This window comes from Halichondria panicea, chromosome 15 (genome assembly GCF_963675165.1).
Source record: "Halichondria panicea chromosome 15, odHalPani1.1, whole genome shotgun sequence".
NCBI classification, from domain to species: Eukaryota; Metazoa; Porifera; class Demospongiae; order Suberitida; family Halichondriidae; genus Halichondria; species Halichondria panicea.
This window is the reverse complement of record NC_087391.1, coordinates 2,103,354-2,130,633: the sequence shown is the minus strand read 5'-3', so window position 1 is coordinate 2,130,633 and position 27,280 is coordinate 2,103,354. Positions and strand designations below refer to the sequence as shown.

General features: G+C 43.8%; 1 protein-coding gene across 3 annotated transcripts in view; it reads left to right on the top strand.

Moving 5' to 3' along the window:
* Nucleotides 1-27,280, top strand: part of LOC135348753 (baculoviral IAP repeat-containing protein 6-like) — a 28,811-nt gene that overhangs the window by 863 nt on the left and 668 nt on the right. For 2 of the 3 annotated variants that reach the window (XM_064547065.1, XM_064547063.1), the window contains exons 3-33: nt 181-306; nt 507-784; nt 1,114-1,159; nt 1,328-1,425; nt 2,083-2,308; nt 2,427-3,792; nt 4,138-4,396; nt 4,564-5,014; nt 5,532-5,788; nt 6,402-6,527; nt 6,715-6,963; nt 7,327-8,305; nt 8,533-9,233; nt 9,819-10,227; nt 10,542-10,787; nt 11,002-12,542; nt 12,766-12,953; nt 13,171-14,416; nt 14,606-14,743; nt 14,940-15,158; nt 15,409-15,552; nt 16,110-17,478; nt 17,640-17,790; nt 17,964-18,189; nt 18,372-18,661; nt 20,294-20,495; nt 22,261-22,826; nt 23,669-23,889; nt 24,733-24,894; nt 25,182-25,259; nt 25,414-25,602. In XM_064547065.1, the coding sequence (XP_064403135.1) occupies nt 181-306; nt 507-784; nt 1,114-1,159; nt 1,328-1,425; nt 2,083-2,308; nt 2,427-3,792; nt 4,138-4,396; nt 4,564-5,014; nt 5,532-5,788; nt 6,402-6,527; nt 6,715-6,963; nt 7,327-8,305; nt 8,533-9,233; nt 9,819-10,227; nt 10,542-10,787; nt 11,002-12,542; nt 12,766-12,953; nt 13,171-14,416; nt 14,606-14,743; nt 14,940-15,158; nt 15,409-15,552; nt 16,110-17,478; nt 17,640-17,790; nt 17,964-18,189; nt 18,372-18,661; nt 20,294-20,495; nt 22,261-22,826; nt 23,669-23,889; nt 24,733-24,894; nt 25,182-25,259; nt 25,414-25,602 (12,747 nt within the window). The remainder of the gene's footprint in view (nt 1-180; nt 307-506; nt 785-1,113; nt 1,160-1,327; nt 1,426-2,082; nt 2,309-2,426; nt 3,793-4,137; nt 4,397-4,563; nt 5,015-5,531; nt 5,789-6,401; nt 6,528-6,714; nt 6,964-7,326; nt 8,306-8,532; nt 9,234-9,818; nt 10,228-10,541; nt 10,788-11,001; nt 12,543-12,765; nt 12,954-13,170; nt 14,417-14,605; nt 14,744-14,939; nt 15,159-15,408; nt 15,553-16,109; nt 17,479-17,639; nt 17,791-17,963; nt 18,190-18,371; nt 18,662-20,293; nt 20,496-22,260; nt 22,827-23,668; nt 23,890-24,732; nt 24,895-25,181; nt 25,260-25,413; nt 25,603-27,280) is intronic. The other variant, XM_064547064.1, reaches the window with a different exon arrangement.

Below are 27,280 nucleotides of genomic sequence, written 5' to 3'. Positions count from 1 at the left end.
CTTGTGATAAAGAGGAAAGAGCTAAGTCATGATATAAGATTTGGGGCTTTTGTAATGACATTCCTTGCCATAAATGTCATTGGTGTTTGTGACTTCCTTAGTGATTACAAATTGTTGGAAAATGAAAGCTGACCGTGTTACAATAACCGATCTATTGCCCCCCCCACACATGCACACCAGTGCTCCACCCTGCTCAAGGAGTTGAAGGCACCTCACAGCGGTCGACGTACTGCTTCACTGAAGATGGTCGTATCGATAGAGAGAACACTTGAGGAAGCTTTGGCAAAGAGCAGCAACTGTGATAAGGTAGTCACCGCTTTCTTTCATGTGAATTCCGTACGTTGTCATTCAATATGTATCCTATTCACAGCTCCACCACATTTGCTTAACAGGTCCTTTTTTACTTGTTTCAGCAACGTCCATACACATGTAAATGGAAATCATCTATTTTACTACCGTACATCTTGTTCTGTATCACATCAATTAACCACACCCTCCCCACTCAGTTCGCCACCGTATGCTTCTCTGGTCCGCTGGGTCAGCTCAGTTCTCTGTTCGAGGAACTGAGCAAGTCTCTCTTGACAGGGGACAAATCCCCTGGCCACCCTGCTACCCCCCTCCTCTTCGCACTAACACTGAAACTCCACCTACTGGATCCGGAGAACGGGCCAGCAATGATGGGGTTCGAGAGGGGGGATGCTCTGAGCTCTAACGAGGCACGTCTGATGAACATAGAGGCAATGCGCAGGCTCAGTCTGGCTGGCTGGCCACACCTCAACTATCAGTGAGTGTGTGGGTCTAGTTAGCAGTCTTGTATAGTACTGTATAGTACCATCAGGTGACAATCGTTTATTTGGCTGGGATAATGGGATTAATGTGCTCTTGGCCCAGAAATTTAGCATCTAGTGTGTTTAATGGTACTTCTACAGGAATAGATTATTTCAATCATAACGTTTGTTTCACATACAAATATGAACTTTAGTACTCGTACATCGTAAAGCCATCTCAAACAAAATCACAGAAAAACAATGTCCATTATTGTTATGGCAGTATACTGTGTAGCGGGTGATTTTCCGGTGCAAATTTGCAGTATTGTATTTTCTGTTGCTGTAGGTGGGCAGTTCCCAAGGTGATGGCAAAAGCTGGCTTTTATCAAACGGTGAGTGGTCAATACAAGCTTCTTATACCAAATCAATCCCATTCCCATTCCCAAAGCCTTGCGACATACATGTAGTGTATGGTTTTACAGTTTTCACTAGATGTAAGTCAGTCAGCCGTACATTGCCATGTTTTGCAGTCACATGATGTGTTGTACGTACCCCTGCAGACCAGCATCAACCACGGTGGGACTGCAGCAGGGGACAGAGTGACCTGTTTTTGTTGCCGTGTCTACCTGTACAGCTGGGAGCCTACCGACGAACCATGGTGAGAGTACTGTACATGCATGCAGCTACGTACTGTAGTCTCTCTTTTAGTAGCGATATCCACTAAGCATGTATCGTATTCTACCAAGATTACGCCCACCTTAATTGCATGCTACACATGCAGCAGCTACAGGTGGTTCATTTCAAAAACGGTAGTCAGGGCAGAGCTGGGCATGCTGGTTCTGCACTGAGCTTGGTCTCTCAGTCTGCTCCTAGATCCTGGCCTTCGGTAGATTTTCTTAGAGTCTTAATTAATGCGTGGGGGAATACTCTACGTCACGATTGTGGGATACATATCGCCCACGTTCATAAAAATGTATGTGGATCACGCGACTTCGCATACCAGGCTTTACTTTTTCTTTTACGTCCATCATGTCCTTCTTTAGTGCCTCCCATCATCTCTAGCTCATTTATATTGAGAGAACAGACAAGAACAAGAAAATAAAGCCTGGGGACGAGGCTACCTTGAGCAGCTGTAGCAGTCTACAAACACTGACACACAGTACAGACAGACACACAAACACACTACCGTATACCTCGCTTGCGCATGCGCACCGAGGCATAATTATAGAGAGGTTTTCCTATTATTTCCATATCTTCTTGCCTACATGTATATCAACACAGTCTACCACGATCAAACTACTACCCACCCTCCCAGGTCTGAACACGAACGCCACGCCTTCCAGTGCCGCTTTGTGAGAGGGGAATACACGGCCAATGTGCCTCTGGCTATCACCGAGTCCTCCCATCCTGCATCGGAATATACCCATGACAGGGACACTGTATGCTGTATGTCCACTAGTATTGGAACCGGGCTAGTGGCACTTGGAACGGAACAAGGACGAATAGCAGTCTGGGATCTGGACAGAGGACTCTTTATCATAGTAAGTATAGGTTTTTAGATTTGTGTGTTAACTACATGTAACACACAAATCACCTAGCCTGGATCTGTACTATAATAATTAATAATAATTTTACGATTTACATACTATTCTGCTGTAGGAACACGCTCATCTTGATCTGACAGAGGACCACGTCTCGATGTACCTGGACATGGCCGTTCCTCTTACCTCAGACAGCAGCCCCTCATCATCGCACTCACAGGACGAAGACGCCACCTTTCAACAGGCCACTGTGCCATTGTTAGTAGACACACCAGCTCCACCTGATCCACTGCCAGAGCATATTAAAGATGTCGAACAGTCATCGATTATCAATAAAGACCCTAACACGAATCAAATATCAGCAGCTGTTGAAACCGAAGGCACCCCATCCTCTATGCCTACCATTGAACTCACCCCAGATACTAAAGACACTGTTTTAGTGAATCCCTCTCTTCAACCTTCTAGTCCGACTGACACTGATTCCACGGATATTAGCTCAGAACAAACCATTGAAGAAGATGTGAAAATGAAATTTTCAGAGGACCCTGAAACAGAGCCCGTTAGCAAGAAGAGACGTTTTCACGTCACTGCCTTGTCTGTTGTATCTGTTGAGAAACATGTATTGTCTACATCAACTCCCGAAATTTGTACAGCTGTTCTAATTACAGGCGTAACCATATTTAGAGACAACAAATGTGTCGCAATGCTGATGCTACACAAAGTCTGCTCAAAAATTCGCAAAAAGAGAAAATCACAGAAGCCACCGTCTACCTATATATCTCCCATTGCCATAGACCTTGACCCTGAATATATACCGTTGATGGATCATCCGTCGATGCAGCCACCGGTCTACTCTAATCAATCGTGGGAAGCTCCCAGTAAAGCCGGCACTGACGATCCTGAGTTGCCTGCCACCTTAGAATATTCACAAAGCTTTTCACTAGGGAATGACATTGTTCCGAGTGATTTTGAGGGGTTGCCACAAATAAGGCAAATTGTACCCCTGGATAGCGGTCGGCTACTTGCTGTCAGTTGTACAGTATCGACTTCAGATTCCATCTTAAAAGAGGATAAAAGTGACTCTTCCACTTGTACTTTGTTTGTGATCTCACTCAGTCAAAATGGACACATTACGGCAAGCTCTTTCTGTGTGATACCAGTGGACGAACCGGTTGTTTGCATAAGAGCTCTTTCTGATAACAGTGAAACTCACTCCGAAGACTCAAACAATCCTATTCTTCTTGCAGTCCTCTTTGGAAGTGGTCGAGTGGTAGTGTATGATGTCAGCCTACCCTCCCCGTTGCCGGTAGCTACCTACCAATGCTCCAACTGTGAGGATCCTACTAGTCGTATGGTGGACTGTACGTATTGCCCGGCAACGTGCCAGCTGGCCGTGACTACTAGCAACGGGAAACTCTGGATGCTCGGACTAGACAAGGGGAGTGATGAGACAAAACAAATCAAGATGGAGGATCTCAAACAAGGTGAGTAAAATTTAAAATTACCTTCATGATTGTGCCCTGTTGTTTTGCTAGATATACATTGTGAGCTAGATCTACGAAATAAGCATTGTACTGTGGTGCCTTCAAGGCATCGATTGTGGTGTGTCCTAATGTCTGTCATATGGATACATGTATATTGATACCAACTCGACGTTTTGTGTACAGAAAAGAGAAGGGCATTGTCTGCGTGTACATGTATTAGTCTGCTGTGCATAATTGCTACTTTAGTACACAGTTACTTAGGCACGAGGTACATGTACATGTACCTCGTGCCTTAAGTGCAATGGTTTCAACCAGCATTTACAATTTATCAATTTCTTCCTACAGATCTCCAGACTCGTTCCTTGACTCCCTCCGAGCTGGATCAGTTATCGGTACTAACAGAGTCATCCCCTGAGGGTATCGAGTTCACTGGTTCCACCCCTCAAGACTGGCGACAGATCTCCCTCCACCAGTACCACAGGGGAAGCCCCTCTCATTTGTTTAATGGTGGGCGTGGCAAAGCTGTGACAGGAAATAAGAAGGCGTGGCAGACTGGGAGGGTGTGGCTGTACCAACCCCCCTCTGGCATCAGCTCCAGAACGAAGTAAGTGGGTTAGCTGCCTTTGTGGTATCTAAATAATGTCGTTTCTAGGCCAATACTAAAACCCATGTATCTTTCAACATGCTGGAAGGTTTCTTAGCCTCACATATTGTATGTAAATGTGCTGTGCTGGTAGGAATGTGCCGGTAATGAGTGTTCGCCCACTACAGGTGCAGGTACAAGTTTGAACTGTCCCCCGTCCCCCATTCTGAGTACCCCATATCGTCCATAGCGATCACACTCAATATTGCCAGCTCCCAGTGTCTGAAAGAGACAGCCTCCCTCTCTCTACTCCGCCCAAAATGGACCACACCCACTAGCACTGACCCATCAGAATGCGACACCCTCTTGGGTCCAATCAAAATAAAGTCGCTAGTGGACATTACCGGGAAATCACTGACTGTTGTTCTATCACATCCACTTTTGGCTGTGACTGCCCCACCCATTTTATGGCTCTTGTTTGAAGATTTATTTGCACCCAACTACAACAAGGTGTCTTTCTCGGCTGAGCCTTTGACTGATACCACGGCAACAAGAGGGGCGTGGCGGACTAAGGCCTTTCGGCATTACGTCAAGCAACCTCCTAATGACCAAACGAAGTCCAAGTTTGTTTCAGTGCAGGTAATTAGACGATGCATGGGCAATTAGATGCCCATGCATCCCTTGTACACGCATTGTTACATACATGTATGTGTACCATACAACACATGCACATGCATGTACCTTTTCGTGTTGTGATTGGTTAGGTTAGTACTGTATGTGTAAGCTTTACAAATTCACTTGTGCATAATAGTGTACAGTAACTTCCTGGGAGGGGGTGGGCTGTTACGTTGGATTGATACCCCATAGACATATAATTAAAGTTGTTTAAGACACAAACAGATGTACATGTAACATGAACAGAAAGCATCCCTTCATCTCCGCAATCAGTCTAAAGAGTCACAAGTGTGACTTATAATTACAGTGCATTACATTGTAGTGACTTTTGGGTATGATACGTACATGTGCTCCGTCTCTACATGCATGTACGTACATGTGCTCCGTCTCTACATGCATGTACATGTACTTACTTGGAAACTCACATCCCTACTTTAATCATAATTATCACACACACACACATGTCTGTTACCTCACCCAGGCAACACTCTCTGTCACCCTCCACAAGTCCTCTCGACCCCTCACTGACCTTGGCCCTTTAATGTCCCCAAAACTCCTCCCCCTGCTTGTGTGTGACCCCCTCTTCATGACAAAGTTGGCCATCATTGCTTGTGGGGGTGTGGTCAAAGAGGGGGAACGACCTCTCGAAGCAGCCGACTTGCTTAGTAAAAGAGTAGTAACTCAAGTACTCGATCTCCTCTGTTGGATAGCATGCCTGCATTGCAACACTCCTAACAGGTGCAATATCAACATTTGTACGCATGCGTGGGATACCATTGAAAACCTCTCTACGCTTGAGTCAGTACCTTTGCATGTCTGTTAAAAATAACGTGCAGAATGCCATTTTCAGTCTTGTGCCGATACTCTAAATTACTACATGTAGTATCTGAATTTTGGATGGGATTTTATGGATAACTACCGTATATCTTCTAGTTTATCGGACAGCAAAAATAATTATTTTGGAAATTGTCCGGGTATAATTGGAACAGATTTTTATACAGCATGCAAAGTGTCCGGAATAATTAGAACAAGCAAGCAGCTGCATGCGAGCTAGCTAAGTTTAATAGAACAGTGTGCGACTGAATAGTTGCACTAGCTATCTAAAACTAGCTCTCAAAGCTATCTAACTGTACCACTCTAAGTCTTTTGCCGTCTATCAACTTTTCAAGGGTATTGTCCGGATATTTAGAACAAATGTAATATTAAAGCACTGGAGTGTCCGTTGTATTAGAACAACGAAAATTGCCCAAAAGAGTGTCCGGGGTAATTAGAAGTGTCCGATAAATTAGAAGATATACAGTAACAATCTTTTTTGGATGTTAAATTATTCCGTTGATCCATCCCCTTTCAGTGAAGGTTACTCTTTGCTGGTGAACTCCCTCTCTGTTTTCCTGACGTCCTTGCTACATGCGTGCTTTGCTAGGGGAGACCGCACCCTCTCACACAAGGCCGCCCGCCTCCTCGTAACTCTCTACAGGTAACCATGTTAATGTATTGTGTTAGCATGGGTTGTGTAAGAAGCGCCACACCTACCAAAGCTCATACTGATTGTGTGTGCACGTACAAGTGTTTTCCTTATGTTATGTCACGTGTAGTAGAGATCGACAAAGAGCAAAACGTTATGAATGTTACGTGCATGGTTCATAATGATTTTGTCCCCACAGGGCTGGTGAGGAAGGTATGTGGGTGGAAAAATTTCGAGAGGTTGTGTCCCAATCCTTGCTGAGTCTCCTCCCCCTTGTACCCCTGTTCCCCTCGGCAGCCTGTGTCCACTGGTTGTTCCGTGTCATTGCCATAGTGACAAACGCCAGCTGTCATGAGAGGGTGATGCGTGAGTGTGTAGGTATATTGGTGGGACTGAGCAGAGAGCTACAGACTAGGAACACTCTTCCTGCACAGCTGCTGCAGACATAGTAAGTACAACATGTAGGCGGCGTAATAATGAGATGGATAATTATGTAGAAGAGGAATTCATATGTATTGTGTGGTATACGCTTTAGAATTAGCCCGAACACTGCTGTTTTAAATTTGATTTTCGAGAACCATACATGCTCTTTTTTAACTATTGTACTCGGACTTGTACTATAGATCAATATGTTATTTTCGATAGATGGCGGGAGTAGAGTTCTCCTAATCCATGTAGATACAATGGGTAACGGTAACCTAGAATAATTGAGTTGGGGCAAAGTTGGTGTGCTACCTTAGTTTTGTGCCCAGTGTGTTAACGTGTAGTTTACTGTGTGTGTGGGTTTATCAAGCTATGTGCCCCCTTGCAGTTTCAAGCGAGACCTGTCCATTTTTGAGCCTGATCTGTTCGACATCTTCCTCTCCTACTCGCAGAAGAGTGCTACCACCGTAACGGTCAAAACAACGCCCAAACCTGCACCAATATTGCCCCCTAGCATTCCTAGCATTCCAACACCAATGCCACAAGCAGCTTTGGACGACCCTAACTTCGAGTTTACTTATGAGAGCGTGTACAACATCATGCCAAATCTCGTATTGCCACAAATGCCTCATATGCAGCACCCACCCATATTCGCCGCCTCAATGGGTAAAGATCATCAGATCGAGACACGAGTAGTGGTGAATAATGGGAACACAATATACGATTCTGAGTTGCAGCTACTGATGGATTGCAAAGAGCAGAGTGAACAGAAAGTGATTGAAGAGTACCCGACATTCAAACACGGCTCTTTCCTCTTGTACTCCCAGAGGGGACTCCTTGAGACACTCCCACTCGAGTACTCTTGCCTGAGGGTCACTGGTAATGCCGCCGTGAAGGCAGCCAGCTTGCAAAGTGTTAGGAAATCACGAGTCGATGCCACCACCTCTTCCGTTCCCATGACATCACTCACAAAAACTAGCGGCTACTGTTTCCCCACTGACAGTGTTCCTCGCAAGAAACCAGACAAAGTTTCAATGGACAATTCAAATCAAGATCGATCAAGTATGACTCGCCTACCGTCTTCTGTAACTGATATATCAATATCACCAAGGGAACTGATAATGCACATCGAATCAATCAAGTCTGGAGTTTCGTATGCGGCCACTCTAGAGCTGGGACCGTGTGAAGTAGAGCTAACTGATCTCTGTATCCAGTCTTCGCCGGTCATGTCATCCGTGTGTGTGGATGTGTGGAGCGGTGATGGTGGAGAAAGTGAGGCTGTGAGGGTCGCCCACTCATCAGAGCTGTCACACAAGTCACTCATGCTAGGGAACATCTACCCTCCTCCTATCTGCCGGTTTATCAAGGTGTGTACAAACAAAACAAATGTATCTATTACAAATGGTACAACGAACATAATACATGTATTTGAATAAAAAAATATTATTTTGGCGTGCATTGATTATGGAAATTTGGTGAATTGGTGATCCCTACTGTATAGTGCAAATTATTTTGTTGTCACATTTAATCGTTTAACTGACACCCTAGTGTTTGGTGTTTTGCCTAAGTTAACTATTATCTGCCCTACTTGCAGGTTACATTCATAGGAAGACTTGGTTTGTCTCGAGACAAAGCTCAAGTGTTCATCGGCACGTTCTACGGTCGTCCCATCCCACCTAGCCCCCCCTCACCCATCCAGCTGTTCTCTCTCGAAGAATCCATTCTCTCTCAATACCACACCTCACGGGAAAAGCTGATCTCAGCACTTTTGGCCTTTTCTCAAAGAAGCTCCGCCTCTAGTACAGGCATGACTGAACAATACGAGGACGAAGTGAACCACCATTACAAACAGTGCTTCAGGGCACAAGTGCAGCTGGCTAGACTACGAAACTGGAGAAAGTGGCAAGAGAACTGTACTTACGATGGACAACTCAGCGTCGAGCAGCTGGCCAGTAGTGGGGATATGTCCACTTTATCTGCTAGCAAACTGATCAAACTGATTGGCTGTACCATAGACACTCTACTCACTCTCAATAAACAGCCCTCGTCTGGCCTCAAACAAAAGAGTGGTGAACTCTCGCAAGAGACGTTAGAAACGCAACAGATTCTCTCCGAGGATGACTGCTCCATGTTATTCTCTACGCTGTGTGTTCACGGCACCCCCAAGTCACATGCACGAGCGTGTGCATTTCTCATCCAGCTGTGTGGGTCTCAGCCATGGTGGGGCCATTTTGTCACCAAGACAGCCGTAAATCTGCTCAGTGACTCGCACACAGCTGTCTTCAACCAGGACAGGTGAGGTGTTAGATGTTCTATGCATACTTCTATTGGTTAGCCCGGAGTCTGATTTATTATTTGCTCTTTCAATTGAGCGATTTGTAGCTCTTCGTTGCTTATTACAACCACATCTTTACCCTACCATTACCATTGCTAGGCAGACAATGTAGATAATGAGTAAATTTCACTTGTAATAGGTGACCTGATACCCTAGAGAGGGTAATTTTCGTGGGACAAAATATTCGTGGTTTTCGCAGTTGAAGGTTTGACCACGAATATTTTACCCACAAATGAAGCGACCTTGCCTACCTTTACCTGCAGTGCAAGCAGCAACCACGAAAATAATATCCATGAAATGGCTAAATACTGCTCAACCACGAATATTTTGTCCCCCGAAAATTACCCGCTATACGGTAGTACCAAATTTGGGCGAGGGGAGGGGAGGGGGGCTAATACTGAAATATGATCGGTCGCTTACTTTATGTTTAGTGTAGAGGGTTTTTGGAATTTTGGTGCTATACGACATTGCCTCTCTATCACACGCATCACACATGTACTGTACATGTGCACATATAATTAAGGTTTTGTGTGTTGTTTTTGCAGGGCTCTCCTACAGTTGTCAGCGCTGAGTCAGCGGACGTACGATTGTACCAACGTCCTCACCAGTCTCTTAACTCAGCTCAGCAACACCCTCCAGGGAAGTCATGATCATCCAGGTCGAGACAACACCTTACTACAGTGGCTTGTGTTGCTCCTCTCACACATTCTTTCGTCTCTTACGCTAAAGACAACGAGTAAAAGCCATCCAAACCTCTTCCAACCATCGCCATTAATGATAACCCCTCCCCCTGACAACTCAATGGCATGGGAACGGAGTAGGGCAGCTGTCAATGAGATTCAGGACAAGAAGATGACGATTCGGCTCCAGCTGTCCCGGTTGAGGACTGAGATAAGGAGTGCTACTGGGGAGCAGAAGGTGAAGCTTATGGCCGAGTCTGAGGCTCTCAAGAAAGTGAGTGGATCGAGCTAGACATGTACACTTTTGTCGCATGCACGTCACATGGCTGTACATGTATGTTTTGTGTACTTTAGTATAACTACACTGTACAGTGTGAATTAAATGGTAGTCTACTAACCTTTACTTTTAAAACTTGGTACCCTAACCTCGTGTACATTGTGTACATGTGTCACTATGCAAAGTACATGCAAGTGCAAATTGAAGAGTGTACAAACTTTACTTGTGCCCTGCACAATGCACTCTTACGTGTAATAAACAGCAGTGTTTTAATTAAGGGAGAACAACATAATTATGCTCAATTACTGCAGCTGTGCCTCACTCCACAGGACTACAGAGAGTACCGTGTCACACCCCTGAAGCCCCCCGTCCTAGGCACACCCTCCATGGGGGCGAAGAAACGACCCCCTGCTAAGCCAACAGAGACGCAGTCATCATCTCCCCTCCTCACCTTCCTATCGTCAGAGCTCTGTCAGAGAGTGGCCAAGGGCCTGCTGGGGTATGCACTGGCTCTGGCCAACGAGGGAGAGTGGAACCTGGTGCCTGTCACCTGCAAGGTACTTTACTTCACCCCATGAAATTTGTAACGGTACGCATGTATCAAAATAACACATGTATGCAATTCTGTGCTGTGTGTTATTCATCTGCTTCAGTTACGATTTATTTGAGTGTCTATTTTCGCTCTATGGATTTAAACGGTACATTCGTATTTGAATTCATGTATGTATGTACACCCACTAGTTGACACGATTTGTCGTCCATCCCTTGCAGTTGTTCTCCCTATTACTGGCCCACTCTCGTACCTTCTTCGGTGTTCGTACTCTGGTCTCCCAGCAACAGCTACACCACCTCATGGTCCTCACCTGTCAGTCGTTCAGTCCTCGCAACCAAGTCGAGTGGGGGAAGAGGGCTCTGCAGTGTATGCTCATGAACGCATTACACCATGGAGAAATCAAACATTACGAGCACACTAAGAGAGAAACGGGAACGACCAAGCAAACAACCGATCCAAAAGACCGTCTTGTATCGAAAAAAGTAAAAGTGACTGAAATATTGGATCAAGATAACGAATCTAACGAAGCCTCAGGCTCTGTTGTTGTTAGCGAAGTATCAGTTGATGTAGGCTCTTCGACAATTTTAGAAACAGATTCGTTAAGTCATGAATTGATTAGTTTAGACTCACTGCTAAATGAGGCAACGGCTGCACACGAACTCGAACAAGAAGACAGTGGTGACAAAGACATCGACCCACAACAAGCTGCAAAAGAGCTGTTAGAACTGCTAGACAACATGAAGGACACGCAGCCAGCTGCTGATGTAGCTACAGAACAGCCTCAAGACTCCACCTACTCTAACCCTCTCATTGATGTAAGAAGTACTGATGAGAAGAAGGTTTCAGACAGTAAAGAAAGAAAATTAAAACTATCAAAGTTAGAAATTATACGTAAAAAGCTTGCAAGTCGCCGTGCTGTTAAGACTGTGAAGACTGCAGCAGTTACCAAATTGGAAATTCCAACCAACAATACAGAACAGAGGCAACAGTCATTGTTGTATATGTCATTTATCATCTCTAACACCGTGGAAACCAGACTATTGTGTTCCTGTCAGCTGTCTCCTGAGTTACAGCTGCAAGCTTTTTCTCAGGTGGTCTATGAGTCCATTCTGTCCTCTCTCATCAACGCTAGGCCCCGAGGGAGCACGACACTCACACCACGTGTGGTGGGAGAAATACTGCCACCAAGAAAGTATCCATTCGAGAAAACAATGACGTTTTTGCTGAATTCAATTGAACATCTTTTGGAACAAGCTAGAGAGCCCCATTCTAACATTGACCTTGTGGCCACGCTCCAGTTCTGGGAAGAACTTAGCTCCTTGTTCCCTGCAGAAAAGACAGTGTTCAAAAATGTTGGAAGTGGCGAAGAAAGATTTTTCTTTCCCATCAACAAAGATTTTGTTCCACCCCTATCTTCAAACGTAGTTTTCATCATGCTGCTAGATTCTTTGATTGGCACCTCCTCCAAATCCTCAAAACTGTGGCAACTGAGTATCTGTCTAATGCACACCTCTCTCATAGAGCTGGTCATTCGTGCGCCTAGGAGGTGGTGGGAGAGGGACCCTCGTGTACAGGTGAAGTTCAGACAAGTGTTGCTAAAAATGCTCTCCATCCCTTTCACTGCTCAAGACATTGACAAGGAGATTGTCGAAGCCTTTCTTAGGTGTGTGTGCTCTATTCCATTCCGAAATCGGCAAAATGATGGAATGTGGCATGGATCCAATTTCCTCTTGGATATTTTGATTCAACTACAGGATGGGTAAGTTTGTATTTGTATATTCTTATGTTATAGCTTACAGTCGTAGGCAAGTTTATTTTGTTACGGGTAACCCTAGTGCTAACAATGTATGTTGCTATATGTACACGTACTTTTTGTTTAGTGGAAAAATGAATCTTTTCTCAGCTCCACTGATTACATGTATAGTCTTTGGTTCTATGATACTATGCCATGCATGTGCACTATTGTGTGCCCCCTACTGCAGTGACAAGTCCCTCCTGGAGTCCCCTCTGCTTCACACGCTGCTCTCCGTCCTGGGGGAGCCCGCTAACTTGTCCAGTTGGTGGAAGAATCCTTCCAACACATGTTATCAGACGGTGGGACTGGTCCACCAGCTGTGTTTGGTCATGGTCGACTGGCTGCCCTGGCTGTTGGAGAAGACAGACTCTCCAGGTGAGTCAGTGTATAGGCGCAGTACATGCATGTACATGTATGCAACAATAAAAAAAAAATTAAAGTATACCCTAATTGGATGGTGAGCTAGGGCTCTAACTGATCATTCCATAATTATATCACTTTGTAGTCGTGCACATGCACCCACTGTACTGTAGTTAACGTGTCAGTTCTTTACTAAAAACTAAAACCACCCATCCTCCCACACACACGGCAGGTGTTCGGGTGTTTGGAAACGAGATGGATGATGATAGGAAACGATACAATCGTTACCCTGGCTCTGCTCAGCCGGAGGTCAAGTGGGTCCAGTTGTCACGTGATAACACTCACGACACGGCCAACCTCACTCCGAAGTTCATCCAGTTTCTGAGAGACATTTTGTCTGTTTCAATACCCGATGAAGCTTTGCTCCCATTACATGAGTACTGTCGGAATACTTTCCACACTGACGCTAGCTGTGCCAGCATTGAGGATGAACCTTCTTCTTTTGAGGATGTGCTGCAGCTGGTTACCGAGTTCCCACTGCTTGTACTGTTGTTCAAAGACACACAGCTTCTAACCAAACTTTTCAAACTGCTAAACTCACTTCCCACCGAAAGCAATGACAAAAAATGTAACCTGAGTCACGATCTTTTTACGAATTTCTTCCATTTTCTAATTGGCCATTGCAGAGATAATTCATACTTTTTTCAGCCCATCCTTCAAGTGTTGAGTGCAACTCCTGGTAGATCAAACATCTCCATACTGTTCAGAAATCTGATTTCCCGTCTAATGTCCGATTTTGTCAAGCAGGGAGATTCTCACAAACTAGTGAATTTTATTCGAGGCGGGGGTGGGAAGTTGATTATTGAATGCTTAGTCATGAGTTGTAAGTCACCTTACACTGGCGGTTTGAAAACTCACAGTGTCAGTGTTATTGGAACAAAAAAGAGGCTTAAACTGTTCTCCGAAACTAGCAAACTAGTCAATTTTCTCCCTTTTGCTTCGATTTGCTGTAAACCCGATCGTACCCTAGCGACAGAGCTGACGACATCAGGTCCATCTCGGTCAAGCACTCTCCATCACACTTTCAACTCTTCCGAACATTGGCTGGTGCTCAACATCACTCTACCATTCCCAGTTCTCTTACACTGCGTGCAACTGTTTCAGCCGACAGGGCTAACACAAAGTGGACCCTCCTCTGTCTTCTTGAAGGTCTCTTCTCAAGGAGGGGTGGGTAACGCTCTTCCCATAACCCCGCCCATACAAACAAGCGGTCTTTCTAATATCAAAATCGAGTTTCAACAACCACAGATTGCTCAAGAGGTGGTAGTGTACCTGGGTAGGCCGTTTGCGTCCAATAGCCTGGCATTGTCGCACATGCACTTGTTGGGACTGGCCTACGGGAGTGGGGATGAGGAGGAAGGCAAAGAAAATGTGAGAGGAGCAGGTGGCTATGTAAAGAATAGGAGAGATGAGCAGAGGTGAGCTGATGGTGTGCAATAGTCTGTTAATACCACAACGCTACTGTGTACTTGTAGTGCGTTGTAGTTACATGTACATGCATGTATATATATTATATAAAAAAAACCTTAGCGGTTTCATTAGTGAATAATTACCCCCCTAAATACCTACATGTATCATGTACGCCCCCCCCCCCTCCACACACACAGTGCTGGCTGGCTGAACATTCTGGAGCAGTGGATGACAGTGTCTGAGCTTACAAGAGAGGCTCTTATAAGCGTATGTTCCACTGTCCCCAGCTTCCTGCCCAGCTGTCTCTCACTGCTTAGCAACCACCATACTCTCAGGTACAGTCTGTCAGTGCTGTGGGCGCTGAGTGTATTGAAATTTGTAACACTGTACAGTTGACGTATCTATTTTGGTAAAAGTTACTATATCTATTGCTTGGTTATATCTATTGCTTGGTTATATCCACGGTTGTCCGTCCGTATACGCTATCCTGTGATCTGTCTCTAACTCCCTCCATCCCATTCCCCCTCCCAGTCGCCAGTCCAGTTCCCAGCTGCAGTCTGTCCTCGTCATGCTGTCAGCTGACTCCCCAGAGTTTGGGGATGATATTATCAAGTATCTCTTGGGGCACTCTAGCAGCCGGACCACAACTCAGCAAGCTTACAGTGTGGGATGCCAGACCAGCGTGTCACCGGTTGCCATGGAGCTGGTATTGAGTCTGTGTCGACCTACTACTGACAGCAGCAAGCAAAGGTGGGGAACAGCATGTGAGGTTATGCTGCATGAGTTCAAGCCAGTCGTCGACACTAACTTTGCATGAGGGCCTATAATTTTTGTCTAAATTCTCTAATTTCCTTTCTATTTGGCGTAAATATGCACGTCAAAGTCTTGCGGTTTCCCTCGAAAGTATAATGCTGTATGAATTTAAGCTGCTGTACATGTACATGTACGTGCATTACACCTCCACTATATTTTCTTGTACAATGCGTATATTCCTCTGCAGACTAGACATGGCTATTCGACTGCTCTCTAACCAAGTGTCTCCCTTGACTGCGCCCACATCTCATCAAGCCACGCCCACCCTGGTCCGTGCGCTCAGTAGTGCTGTTTGGGGGGAGACGAGGTGCTACAGCGAGGAGGATTTCAGGTGAGGGTATGGAGTTATTAGTTTACACAGTGTTATAGTATTATTATTGCCGCCCATGCCTCCTAATTATATGAGGGTATCCCCTTTCTCCTTTGAGAGACCTGTGTAGGAAACTAAAACGTACTTCAATGCTATATATGTTATTCTATCCTTGTGTTTCTAATTTACCTACAAGCGTCTGTACATGTACAGTGTATAATTTATTATATCATATTTGCTCGATATCAAAGGAGTGGAGTAAATACAGTACATACCTGATATCGTCAATATGGATAAAGTTGATATTGGCCACTCAGGCTCGAGTTGTATTAGCTGTACATTCCTCTTACACGAGTAATAACCTATACTTAACATCCTTGTATCTGATCGGGAGTGCATGAACTGATACATGCACATGCATGTACATGTACGTGTACATGACCTGCATGTTACCGTATGTACATGCATTGTATTATTACTGACTGTTCGTATGTAATTAATCATTCGAGGCGGTACATCGGTGCATGATTATGATAATTATTTATACTTTAATATAATTATATACATTTTACTTGTAGGTCTCTTGCTGAGTTTGCTTTCTCAACTGAGGTTGGTCACCCGCTCATGTCACCTCTCAACTCTCTCCTCTGTGCTCTATGTAACGCCCACCCCCCACTGTACACGCTCATCCTCTCTCGCTGCCAAGAAGCTCTTAATCAGGGACTGCCATTACAAAACCTTCTGCAAACTTTGGCGAAAGCATCGCAATCTTCCGTTGCTACGAATACGCTACTGGTGTCCAAATTCTCGTCCCTTGTTATGTCACAACTCTTGGAAGGATTTGATTGGTTGCTAAGCTCTGTTGTTAATGCTGGCTCGGCAGAAATACCCGATGAAAGTAGGGAGAAAGATGAAGTCCAAGAGAAGATGAAAAGGGTGAGCATGTACCTCGCGTTTTTGACTGATTTTGTTCGAAATTGGACTCCAGCAAAGGATTGGGTCGGTAACCAAGACAACAGAAGGATTTGGGCCTCGATATTCGCTTTTTTCTGTTCTGGTGCTTGTAGCAGCGTATCTGCCGTCAATCTTGCTTTCTTGCAGGACGTTGTGTGCGAATTCTTTTCCGCCTGTGTGCACAATCATGCTGCTAACAAGTCTCTCTTTGTTCAGCTGTTCTGTAACTCCCTGAGGGGAGGTTTTGACTTTGATTCTTCTACCAAAACGTCTGATTCTGATTCTGAGTCTGGAAACAAGACAGATAAAACTACTCCACTTGAGGATTGCATTCTCACTCCATTTCTACATAAAATATTGACTGAGCTAATTCTCTGTCATGAGTCCATTCCGTTGGTTCTAATATGTAAAGCATCCAACCTCAAAACCACACCCTCTCTTTCCCTCTGCCACGACGCAATCAACTTCCACCCCTCATTTGGAGTTGGCTCTCACCATTACTACCTCGAGCTACCCCGTGCTGTGAGCATCAAAAGCCTTGAGGCAATATTTAACAAGGACGTGGAGGTCAAACCAGCACAGATAGCTCCACTTACGCTCCTAAGACGACGAGCCGTCCAGAAAGTGACCAAACCTCTTAAACCACCCGTAGAACCAAGCAGAGATTTGAAACTGAGCAACTTCAAAATCAAAGACCATAGTCTGATTACTTCAGTGCCGTCTGATTCGCAGTCTACTGTTGCCTTTAAATTACTCGATGCTCGCGACGGCATTTGCCTCGAAAGCACTGTTCCTATAGTCTTGGTTCTGGAGTCCGACTCTGAGCAGCGTTCAATCAAAACTGTTTCCACTGCCCTCACAGACTCAAGTCAGGACCTCCTGGAGAGCTTTCTATCGGAAAAAGGCCTGTCAGCTCTTGCCCAATGCCTGCCTGCCCTCTACCATTACCACTGGCCCCAATCTTGGAACACAGAGAGCAAGAGACCATCCCAGGTGAATTTGAACAATGGTGTTCACCATACACTAGCTTATCTTGCACAGCTAGTGTATCTGAGTCCCCTCACCTTTTATAAACATGTTTACATAGCTTAATTTACAGTAATTAAGTGCAAACAAAATAACAACGAATGACCACTGTATTTTACTCATTGCAGGTGTTCCTGGATCTGCCCTCCATGCTGCCAGCACACTCTGTGTTCATGCTTGGCCTCTGTCTAAGGATTAGTTGCTATGGCGATCTGCTGAAGGAAAACCCTTCAGTCACCCTCGTCCTACTAAGACTGCTGCTCAAAGCAAAAATCAAAGGTAATGATGTAGTACTACATAGAATGTGTGAAGCACTGTATACGTAGTCGGATCCCAAAGGGGGAAAAGAGAGCGTTGTAGAAAATGTACAGAATCCTTTTCATATGCTGTAAACAGACATCCATTGTACACATACCTTACATGTACAGTACAATATTTTTTACCCTTTCCAGAGCCACTATCAAATCGTTCGCTTGAGGAGATTGCCTTCCTCCCCTACTTAATATTCCTTGAGGCCCTTAAGCAGTTTCCTAGCAACACAGAAGAGGGCAATGTCTTGAGGCTGTGTGCCCTTGAAGTAGGAGTGGTCAGTACCGTGGTTCGATGCATGGCCTTCATGGGCCGCTACAGCCCTCGTAGGGAGGTGGGAAAGGAGTCACAGGGGGAGGAGCAAAGCAAGTGAGGACAGCTACATGTAGTATATAATGCATGGATGCTTACACATATGTAACTATTGCTTCAAGTTCCATGTACATGTAAGTTGATGATTTAAATTATAACACACTGTTGCTGTATGTGTGGAGTAAAGCTATCTCCATGGTAACATATCTGCCGTCTGTCCTAGTCCTTCTCCTCTGCAGGTCCCAGAGGAACAAGAAGGTTGTCTCCCACGACGACAGCCATTACTGGGCCAAGGGAACTGGGTTTGGTACAGGCTCCACCACGTCCAACTGGGATATTGAGGCTACCCTTGCTAAGAAGAAATTGGAGGAGAAATATATTGCTCTCTGTTTCACCATCCTGGCCGAGTACTTGGAGATCAAAGGTCATACTGATGCCACACCCACTGATGCATCAGAGGAGCTGGTTGAGATGTTGGGCGACTCATGTCTGCTTCCAGCACTGGCATCGTATCTCCATAATGACTCTGGTGAGGACGTATGTGTGTTGGGGGGGGGGGAGCTATAGAAGTAGTAGAAGTAGGGGTTTTATACACTCTAAATAATTATCGCACAAAACAAGGAAAGTAAAAGAATCTGCACATTTATGTGACTATCATTGGTATGTCGTGTAATTGTTTGAACCCATACATTTTAATGCTTTGTTTGCTGTGCGCGTGCAATGTCTGTTCTGTTGTCAGGATTACTATCACAATAATAGTGAAACCCTCAAACAGTGTTTCAACATTGAATTTCATAGCCTTTCTGTAATCAGCTAGTGTTTCAAAGATGTGCCTCCTCCCATAGCAACTGTAACTCATGATTTGAAGCACGTACACTACAGTTTAGTTCCTACGATTACCTGCATTGACATAAGATAAACTGTTGAGTTCTTTCCTGTACAATAGATCTAGACAGGCTAGTCTAATCAAAAAAACGATTGCAGCTCAGAGCTGAGGCAAAGTCAGACTACTACAAACTAGCAGAAACTATCAAAACAAGTTGAAGTTTACTTCAAACAAATTCTTAGAGATAATAGCGTAACAACAACTGACATTTTTTAGAGCAAAAACATAACTGACATTAATTGATCAAAGAGGCCCAAAAACATACTAGGAGCAGAGCCCCTAGGTGAGGCCAAAACCACATTCAAAGTGTGAACAAAGACTGCAATACACATAATACTATAATTAAGAGTGGGTGAGAGTGGATGAGTGTAAATGGATTAATTAACATCAGCAACATAAACAATCATTGTGTTCATTGTGTATATGTACATGTTCCTGTCTTACATGAGGCTGTACTTGTTGTACACATTTCATAATCCCCTCTGTGTACATGTAGCTACGGTTACCCCACTCATTGTTATAACTGATGTTCATGTAAGTATAGCTACCTACAGATTAGTTACGTATGTTTGCTGCATGTACCTACAGCTTAGCTACGTATTGTGTATATACTTGTGTATATGTACATATGTACATAATTATGTATACTTGTGTATATAATATGTACATATATACTATATATAATTGTGTATATGTACATGTTCCTGTCTTACATGACTGTACTTGTTGTACACATTTCATAATCCCCTCTGTGTACGTGTATATACATGTAGCTACGATTACCCCACTCATTTGTTATAACTGATGTTCATGTAAGTATAGCTACCTACAGATTAGTTACGTATGATTGCTGCATGTACCTACAGTTTAGCTACGTATGATTGCTGCACGTACCTACAGCTTAGGTACGTATGATTGCTGCACGTACCTACAGCTTAGGTACGTATGATTGCTGCACGTACCTACAGCTTAGGTACGTATGATTGCTGCATGTCCTACAGCTTAGGTACATATGATTGCTGCACGTACCTACAGCTTAGGTACGTATGATTGCTGCATGTCCTACAGCTTAGGTACATATGATTGCTGCATGTCCTACAGCTTAGGTACGTATGTTTGCTGCACGTACCTACAGCTTAGGTACATATAATTGCTGCACGTACCTACAGCTTAGGTACGTATGATTGCTGCACGTACCTACAGCTTAGCTACGTATGATTGCTGCATGTACCTACAAAGTTAACGATTGTTTATAAGTGATCTTTGTCATTGCAGTTCTGGACATCTCCAAACATGTCGACCTCTACCACGCGTCCTTGGACCTTCTCTTCTCACTGGCGTCCAATCAGATCACTCAACACCTCCTCTTAGTCCCCGTATTCTCGTCTGAGGAGGAGGTGGGGCCAGACATCATCACACTGGCGTCTCTCATGGCACGACTCAGAGGAATTGCTGAGATCTACAAGAAAACTGCGGGGTAAGCTGATTGTTCTGAGGCGGGTACCACTGTGTACGTTTCAGTTAGCTTAAATGAAAGGTAATTCTCGTTATAAGCGTATGCAAACTGACTGGGTATGTTTTGGCTCAGTAGTGACTTAGGCCCGAAGGCCGCAGAACTGCAGTATTGTGTTGGACAGGTGGCATATACGGCACCGGATGTGGAAACGCCCAATTTTTTTATTTTTCCTACGCTAACCCGAACCCCTCCCCCTTCAAAATTATATCCGGTGCCGTATATGCCACCTGACCCATTGTGTTTAGTTTCTCTGTGTGCATTCGTGTATTTTTTATGGTTGTATTGTATGGCGCTCCATTTGTTTCATTATTCAATAGTGAAAAATATTGTCAATGGCGAAATATGTTGACAATGATGTAATGTGATTGTCAATACTTGGGTTACCTATTGTCAATGATTATCCGATCATTGTCAATAACTATCGTCATGTTTGTCAATAATTGGGTGCCTATTGCCAATGATTATCTGATTCATTGTCAATAATATTGTCATGTTTGTCAATAATTGTTGGAATTATTGTTGGAATTATTGTCAATGATTGCTCAATTTTATTGTCAATAATTATCACCATTATTGTCAATGATTGCTCAATTTTATTGTCAATAATTATCATCATTTATTGTCAATGATTGTTCAAAGTATTGCCAATAATTATTCACCCGTTTTTATTCGATGTCCCTGCTCCATTCAGGAATGGGTCACCATTTTTTACTGCGCATGCGCATGAACTACCAAGAGCCACGTGGCAGGGGTTGACTCACTGTACACGTACACAAAAGACCAGAGATTAAAGACTTACTGCAATTAACTCACGACCTCCCCAGAACACGTACTGCAGGAAGCTTTAGCAAGGGTCTTGAAGTCGAATGGCAGCCAACGAGCAGGAAGCTCAGGTAAAATAACTCTATATATACTACACTAGGCCAGCTACAGCTGCCATTCGACTTCAAGACCCTTGCTAAAGCTTCCTACAGTACGTGTTCTGGGGAGGTCGGAGTTAATTGCAGTAAGTCTTTAATCTCTGGTCTTTTTGTTTACGTGTACAGTGAGTCAACTCCTGCCACGTTGCTCTTGGTAGTTCATGCGCATGTGCAGTAAAATATGGTGACCCATTCCTGAATGGAGCAGGGACATCAAATAAAAACGGGTGAAAACATCATGATAATTATTGGCAATACTTTGAACAATCATTGACAATAAATGATAATTATTGACAATAAAATTGAGCAATCATTGACAATAATGATGATAATTATTGACAATAATTCCAACAATTATTGACAAACATGACGATAGTTATTGACAATGATCGGATAATCATTGACAATAGGTAACCCAATTATTGACAATCACATTACATCATTGTCAACATATTTCACCATTGACAATATTTTTCACTATTGAATAATGAAACAAATGGAGCGCCATAGTATTGTGACTTTTGCATGTCCTCCATTCTATTGTATTCCTGGGCTGAAGAATGTACTATAAATCCTTTGATCTTACAATCATTTGATCTTTATTAAGGGTGACCTTTTATGGTTTGGGTATTGATGTCTCTGTGCAAAAGCAGCTTGTCAATAATAAAACTCTGCAGAAGTGTACTTTTGGATTTTCGAGCTATAATTCTATTCAGCTAGTGATAGTATACAGTACAGTTGCACAGTACAGTAAAGTGAAAGCTCTAATGTAAGATGGATTCTAATAGTGCCTCTTTGTGCTGCAGAATTGCTCCCTCAAGACAAGCCTCCCCATCCAAGCCTGGAAAGCCAAGGCGGTGTGTTCTCTCTAATACTAGGAATACAAAGAGCTCACATGTGCTGTCAGACAAGATAGACCACCAAGACAAGAACATCGACTCCAATATAAAGGATAAGCCTGAAGATGCAGCAGCAGTGGATGTTGCAAGCAAAGATGCTGACTCCAAGCAGGTTGTGGCTATGGTTGACCCCAATCAACTGGAACCAACTAGTGACCCAAAGTCTCCTCCATCGGAATCAGAACATGTTGACTTCCTTTTTGCAATATCGACTCCCATTGACCCGCACGAGTCCACACCCCCTCTCATCCCACAAAGGACCGCATCCTCTAAAACTGATCAAAAACCAGCAAACACAGATGATGGAGAATTAGCCATTCTTGTTGATAAGATACTGTCAACGTCCGATTTGATTATCGAGGTGGTGACTGTAATTAGAATGAAGAGAGGGGGCCTAGAGCCACAGACGTTGTCACAGGCCCCAGAGAAGCAGCCTGGATCCTACTCTAGAGTGATGGGTCCACTGCAGTTCGGTGAGTGCATGCACATAATTATTGTACTGTCTGCACATAATTATAACACGGGTATATATATCCCCAATCAAACTTTTTTCAGCTTGGTTCTACATAATTATACTGTTTTAACACTGGACAACTGATTAATTGGCACTAGTTTCGAAATTCAGTGACCCCTACAGCACATTTTTGTTTTGTAAGCCAATATCGAAGTCAGTTATGCCATTTACGTTCACTGTGTGCCACTCCCCTCATTAGACTTGGCACTGTCCGTAAAGCCTCAATTGCCACTGTGTTACTGACTACCTGCTACCAAGGGCGTATACAGAGAAGTATACGCCCTTGCTGCTACCTAATATTGTATGACTTATCCTACTATCACTATCACTACCACGATTACTGTCATTATGCATAAATACAGAGGCTACACTGTCATTACACCCATAACACACACGTTACACCCAGAGCATATTACAGAGATTAATTGCATTAAGCGTACGATGAAATTACGTACACTGTTTCTATAGTGTCTTACTTTCTAGATACACTTATACATCAGCCCACTGTTTGGTGTGTTTCATGAGTACTATAGGATTCATTAAAAGCCTTTTGTCAACGGGAATATATGTACACACCCTTATACCCTAGTGTCTACCATGTGTGTTCTTGTTTGTGTGTACATGTGCACATGTGTAGGTGTTATATAGCTAGTTATGTAACACTTTTTTTTTTTTTTTTTTACTGATAATGATAATTATGCACTGACTCCACCATTTTGTTTGTCCAGTCATGCATATAATTATACTCCTTCAATTGCTTGTGTTTACAGTGCTCTAATGCAATAATTACTCATTCTTTAGACACGTTCCAGTTCACTGAGGAGGACGAGAATGGCCGTGTGCAGTTTCATTGTCCCTTTTTCTACCAATCAAAGGTCCAGAAAACCAGCGCCTCGTCATCGAGTGCTGCTAGGGCCCGGCGCCTCGCTCAGGAAGTGTCCTCTCTCTCTACCTCCCTCCCCCTATCCCCCTCCTCCTCCGTCTTTGTGCGTTGTGACGAGGATCGGCTTGATGTCATAAAGGTGGGTTCTGGTTGGTTACTGAGATTCACATTGCGGTTTTTCAGACTAATGGCTACTAGGAGCTGATACAAATGGGTAATACTTAGTGCCCCAAGTCAAGTTTGGTTCTCCGTTACCTGCATGGGGTCAAAGGCCACAACATTTTTTTATAATTGGGAAACCACAATAACTGTACCTTTGTTTCAGTTGGTATAATATCACAGTACTTAATGAAAGCACTGCGGGTGCTGATGCCTTGGTGGAGGTGAAAAGCCACAAAACATAAAGCTACAATGATCAGATGAACATTATAATTTAGTTTACTTTATGAAAACTGAGAGTGGGTAATGATCGACAATGATTGTTGTTAAAAACAATTGATACCAAAAGTTCAAGTCTAAAATTAATGGGCAGCAGAGCCTCTTCTCACTCTTGCAGCTACCAATAGCTAGCGTTCTAATGCAGAGCTAACTACTAAGTAGAGTAGCAACACTCGGTGAACAAGTTGTGCTACGCACTCTTCTGAAAAGGTTGCAATGGCATTCCAAGTAAGCAAAACTAGACATCTCTCAAGAACGAAGCATTGCAAATCCAAGAAAACATGACTAGAACCCTATACAAACTCTTACTTGCACTTCATTGATCCTTGAGCAGCTGAAATAGTCTACACACACACACACACACACACACACACACACACACACACAAACACGCTACCGTATACCTCGCTTGTGCATGCGCACCGAGGCATAACAAATAGCCTACATGTAGCTTGATTCCAGATCAAATGGAATTGAGGCTAAAGCTATATCATTAATTTTGGCTGGATCATTATGCAATGACCTCTACTTTCCCCCCTGCCAGGTCCTTATCACTGGTCCCTCTGAGACGCCATATGCCAATGGCTGTTTTGAGTTTGATGTGTTCTTTCCTCCTGACTATCCCCAAGTGCCCATGCTGGTGAACCTCATGACCACTGGGCAGAAGAGGGTTCGATTCAACCCTAACCTCTACAACGATGGCAAGGTAGGCTCTGTTATTAATACCGCATATACATGTATATGTATAGTGGGTATACTTGGCGAGCGTTATTTTTGGCCAATGAGGCAATTAAAAGTTTTTTATGTGTAATAATTTGATCACACATAATTACTAAGATTGATTCTTGTACTTTTGATTCTCCACTCTCTGATTCACCAAATCAACCCGCTATACGGTAGTACGTAATGTATAAGCACCTTCGTTAGCCTCCCTAGCTCCCTCCATTGCTCTGTAAAAGTTGCTTTCACTGAGCTCTTTCCACACTTGCACAGGTGTGTCTGTCTGTCCTGAACACTTGGCATGGCAGACCAGAGGAGAAGTGGAATGGACAAAACTCAAGCTTCTTGCAGGTGTGTGTCACATCGCTGTATTTAATTTAGGTATACATACTACCTCAATAGTACAGAGTATTTATGATGTTGTTACTGCATGGGGTTTTGAATACTGTTTTCACCCTCATGCCCTAAAATAACTACTCTCCCCACCACACGCTCACACCCTCAGGTACTAGTATCCATCCAGTCGCTCATCTTCGTCCCAGAGCCGTACTTCAATGAGCCGGGCTACGAGCGTTACCGAGGGACACCCCACGGTGATAACAAGTCCCTTGCCTACAACGCTAACCTGTACGTGGCCAATATGCAGTGGGCCATGATCAACCAACTAAGAAATCCCACCCCGTGCTTCAAAGAGGTATGGGAAAGCTCAAATTTAGGGTAATTTTAGAGGGTATAATTTTCGCAAATTGGATGAATTTTGCGTCTAGTATTTTCAAAGATTTCAGTGGACCTGTGTTTTGCGATTGAAATGTTAGCGGCTTTAGTTGAAATTCTTGAAAATTTCCTGCTATACGGTGGATACAGTATAGACTCTCACTATTCCGACTCTTTGAAGTACGGCCATGATATACCGGCCATTTGGTTGAGCACGGATTGCTAATTACGTATACTGACTGCCCCAAACTAGGTTTTTGGCCAGTGTGACGTTTTAGGTGTGGTTTGGCAGATAAATTGGATTACATTTAAATACAGAGCATAATGATTCATTAAGAACTACAAAATTAGTCGTCGGTTTTTTTTAGCCACGGCTATTTTCTGAAATACAGCCACCTCGCTGCACTGTCCCAGGGGTGGCCAGATTAACGAGAGTCTATTGTACGTGTATAACAACTGCGTGCTTGTCAGATTGCTGTATCAGGTCTGCCCGCTTTGTTAACACCGTTGCTCTTTTGAGGTGGGATAGTTAAAACCACTGGCCTAATGTAAGCTTGTGTTTGACCTTTCTAATGCCTGACAAGTGACGACTCGATCCACGTTTTAGAACTCAGTGACTATCAAACCATAGATACAGGAAAGAGAGGGATTGGCAATGGATCACGTGCACCCATAAGCTACACTACCCATCCGTGTTTCCCTCACCCAACTCGGTAGAACAACCTTTTATGGCTGTTACAGTAAATACAGACCTTTCCAAGCCCCCCAAACACTTCTATCCGATGCCCCTTGCTTGTAGGCATCACTGAGAGATGACAAAAACATAATTTCGATTGTTGTGAAGTAGCTAGAGGTACATGCGACGCTATGTACCTCCTGCTATTATAGCTAAAACTGCCTAACTATGTAGTGTACTGTGTATATCATATGGCCTAAAGCATTCAAAAGTTAAGCAATAAAAGTCTAATTATACTGACAGTAAAACAATCGTTTGTCTCTTTTTTGTGTCTTTGGCCATTTTTTCTAACGTTAAAGTAGGCGGCCTCGATTAAACCGCAGGGAAACACAGATGGCTACTCGAGGCGCTTTTGTTGCTAATCCCTCTCTTTCCTGCACGTATCTATAAAATCGAGCTGCTTCCCCTGCATCAAATTTTGATTGAGAACTAAGTTTGTTCTGGCCTATGGGTAACAGTATTTAATACTAGAAAGTTTTTGCAAGTGAAAAACCTTTGCCAAATCAGCTTTGCATGTAACCTTTGTGTTCTGAACTTCTGGAAAGTATGGTGATCACGAAGTACTGCAATATAAGTGGGTGCATACAGGGGGGGATATCCCCCCTAAAAATTTCATTCAGGTATACTAGTTGTATGACTGAGTGTCCATAGCTAGAATATTAACAGTTGACCAGCAAAATTTTTGGGTTACTTTTCAAAAGCATCTATATACTTCAAAATCCTTTATGACACCTAGTCTCGCGAGCAGACGTGGGAGGGAGGGAACGTCTGGTAACTATTGCAGCAATTCCGTGGACCCCTGCCAGAATGTTGGCAGTGCCAATCAGATTTGTCCACGTCATAGTGGGCAGTAACACCCCGTATATTTTCCTATTATAGCATAAAATGAACGTGAAAAGAAGGATTATTGACTCTAGCAAAG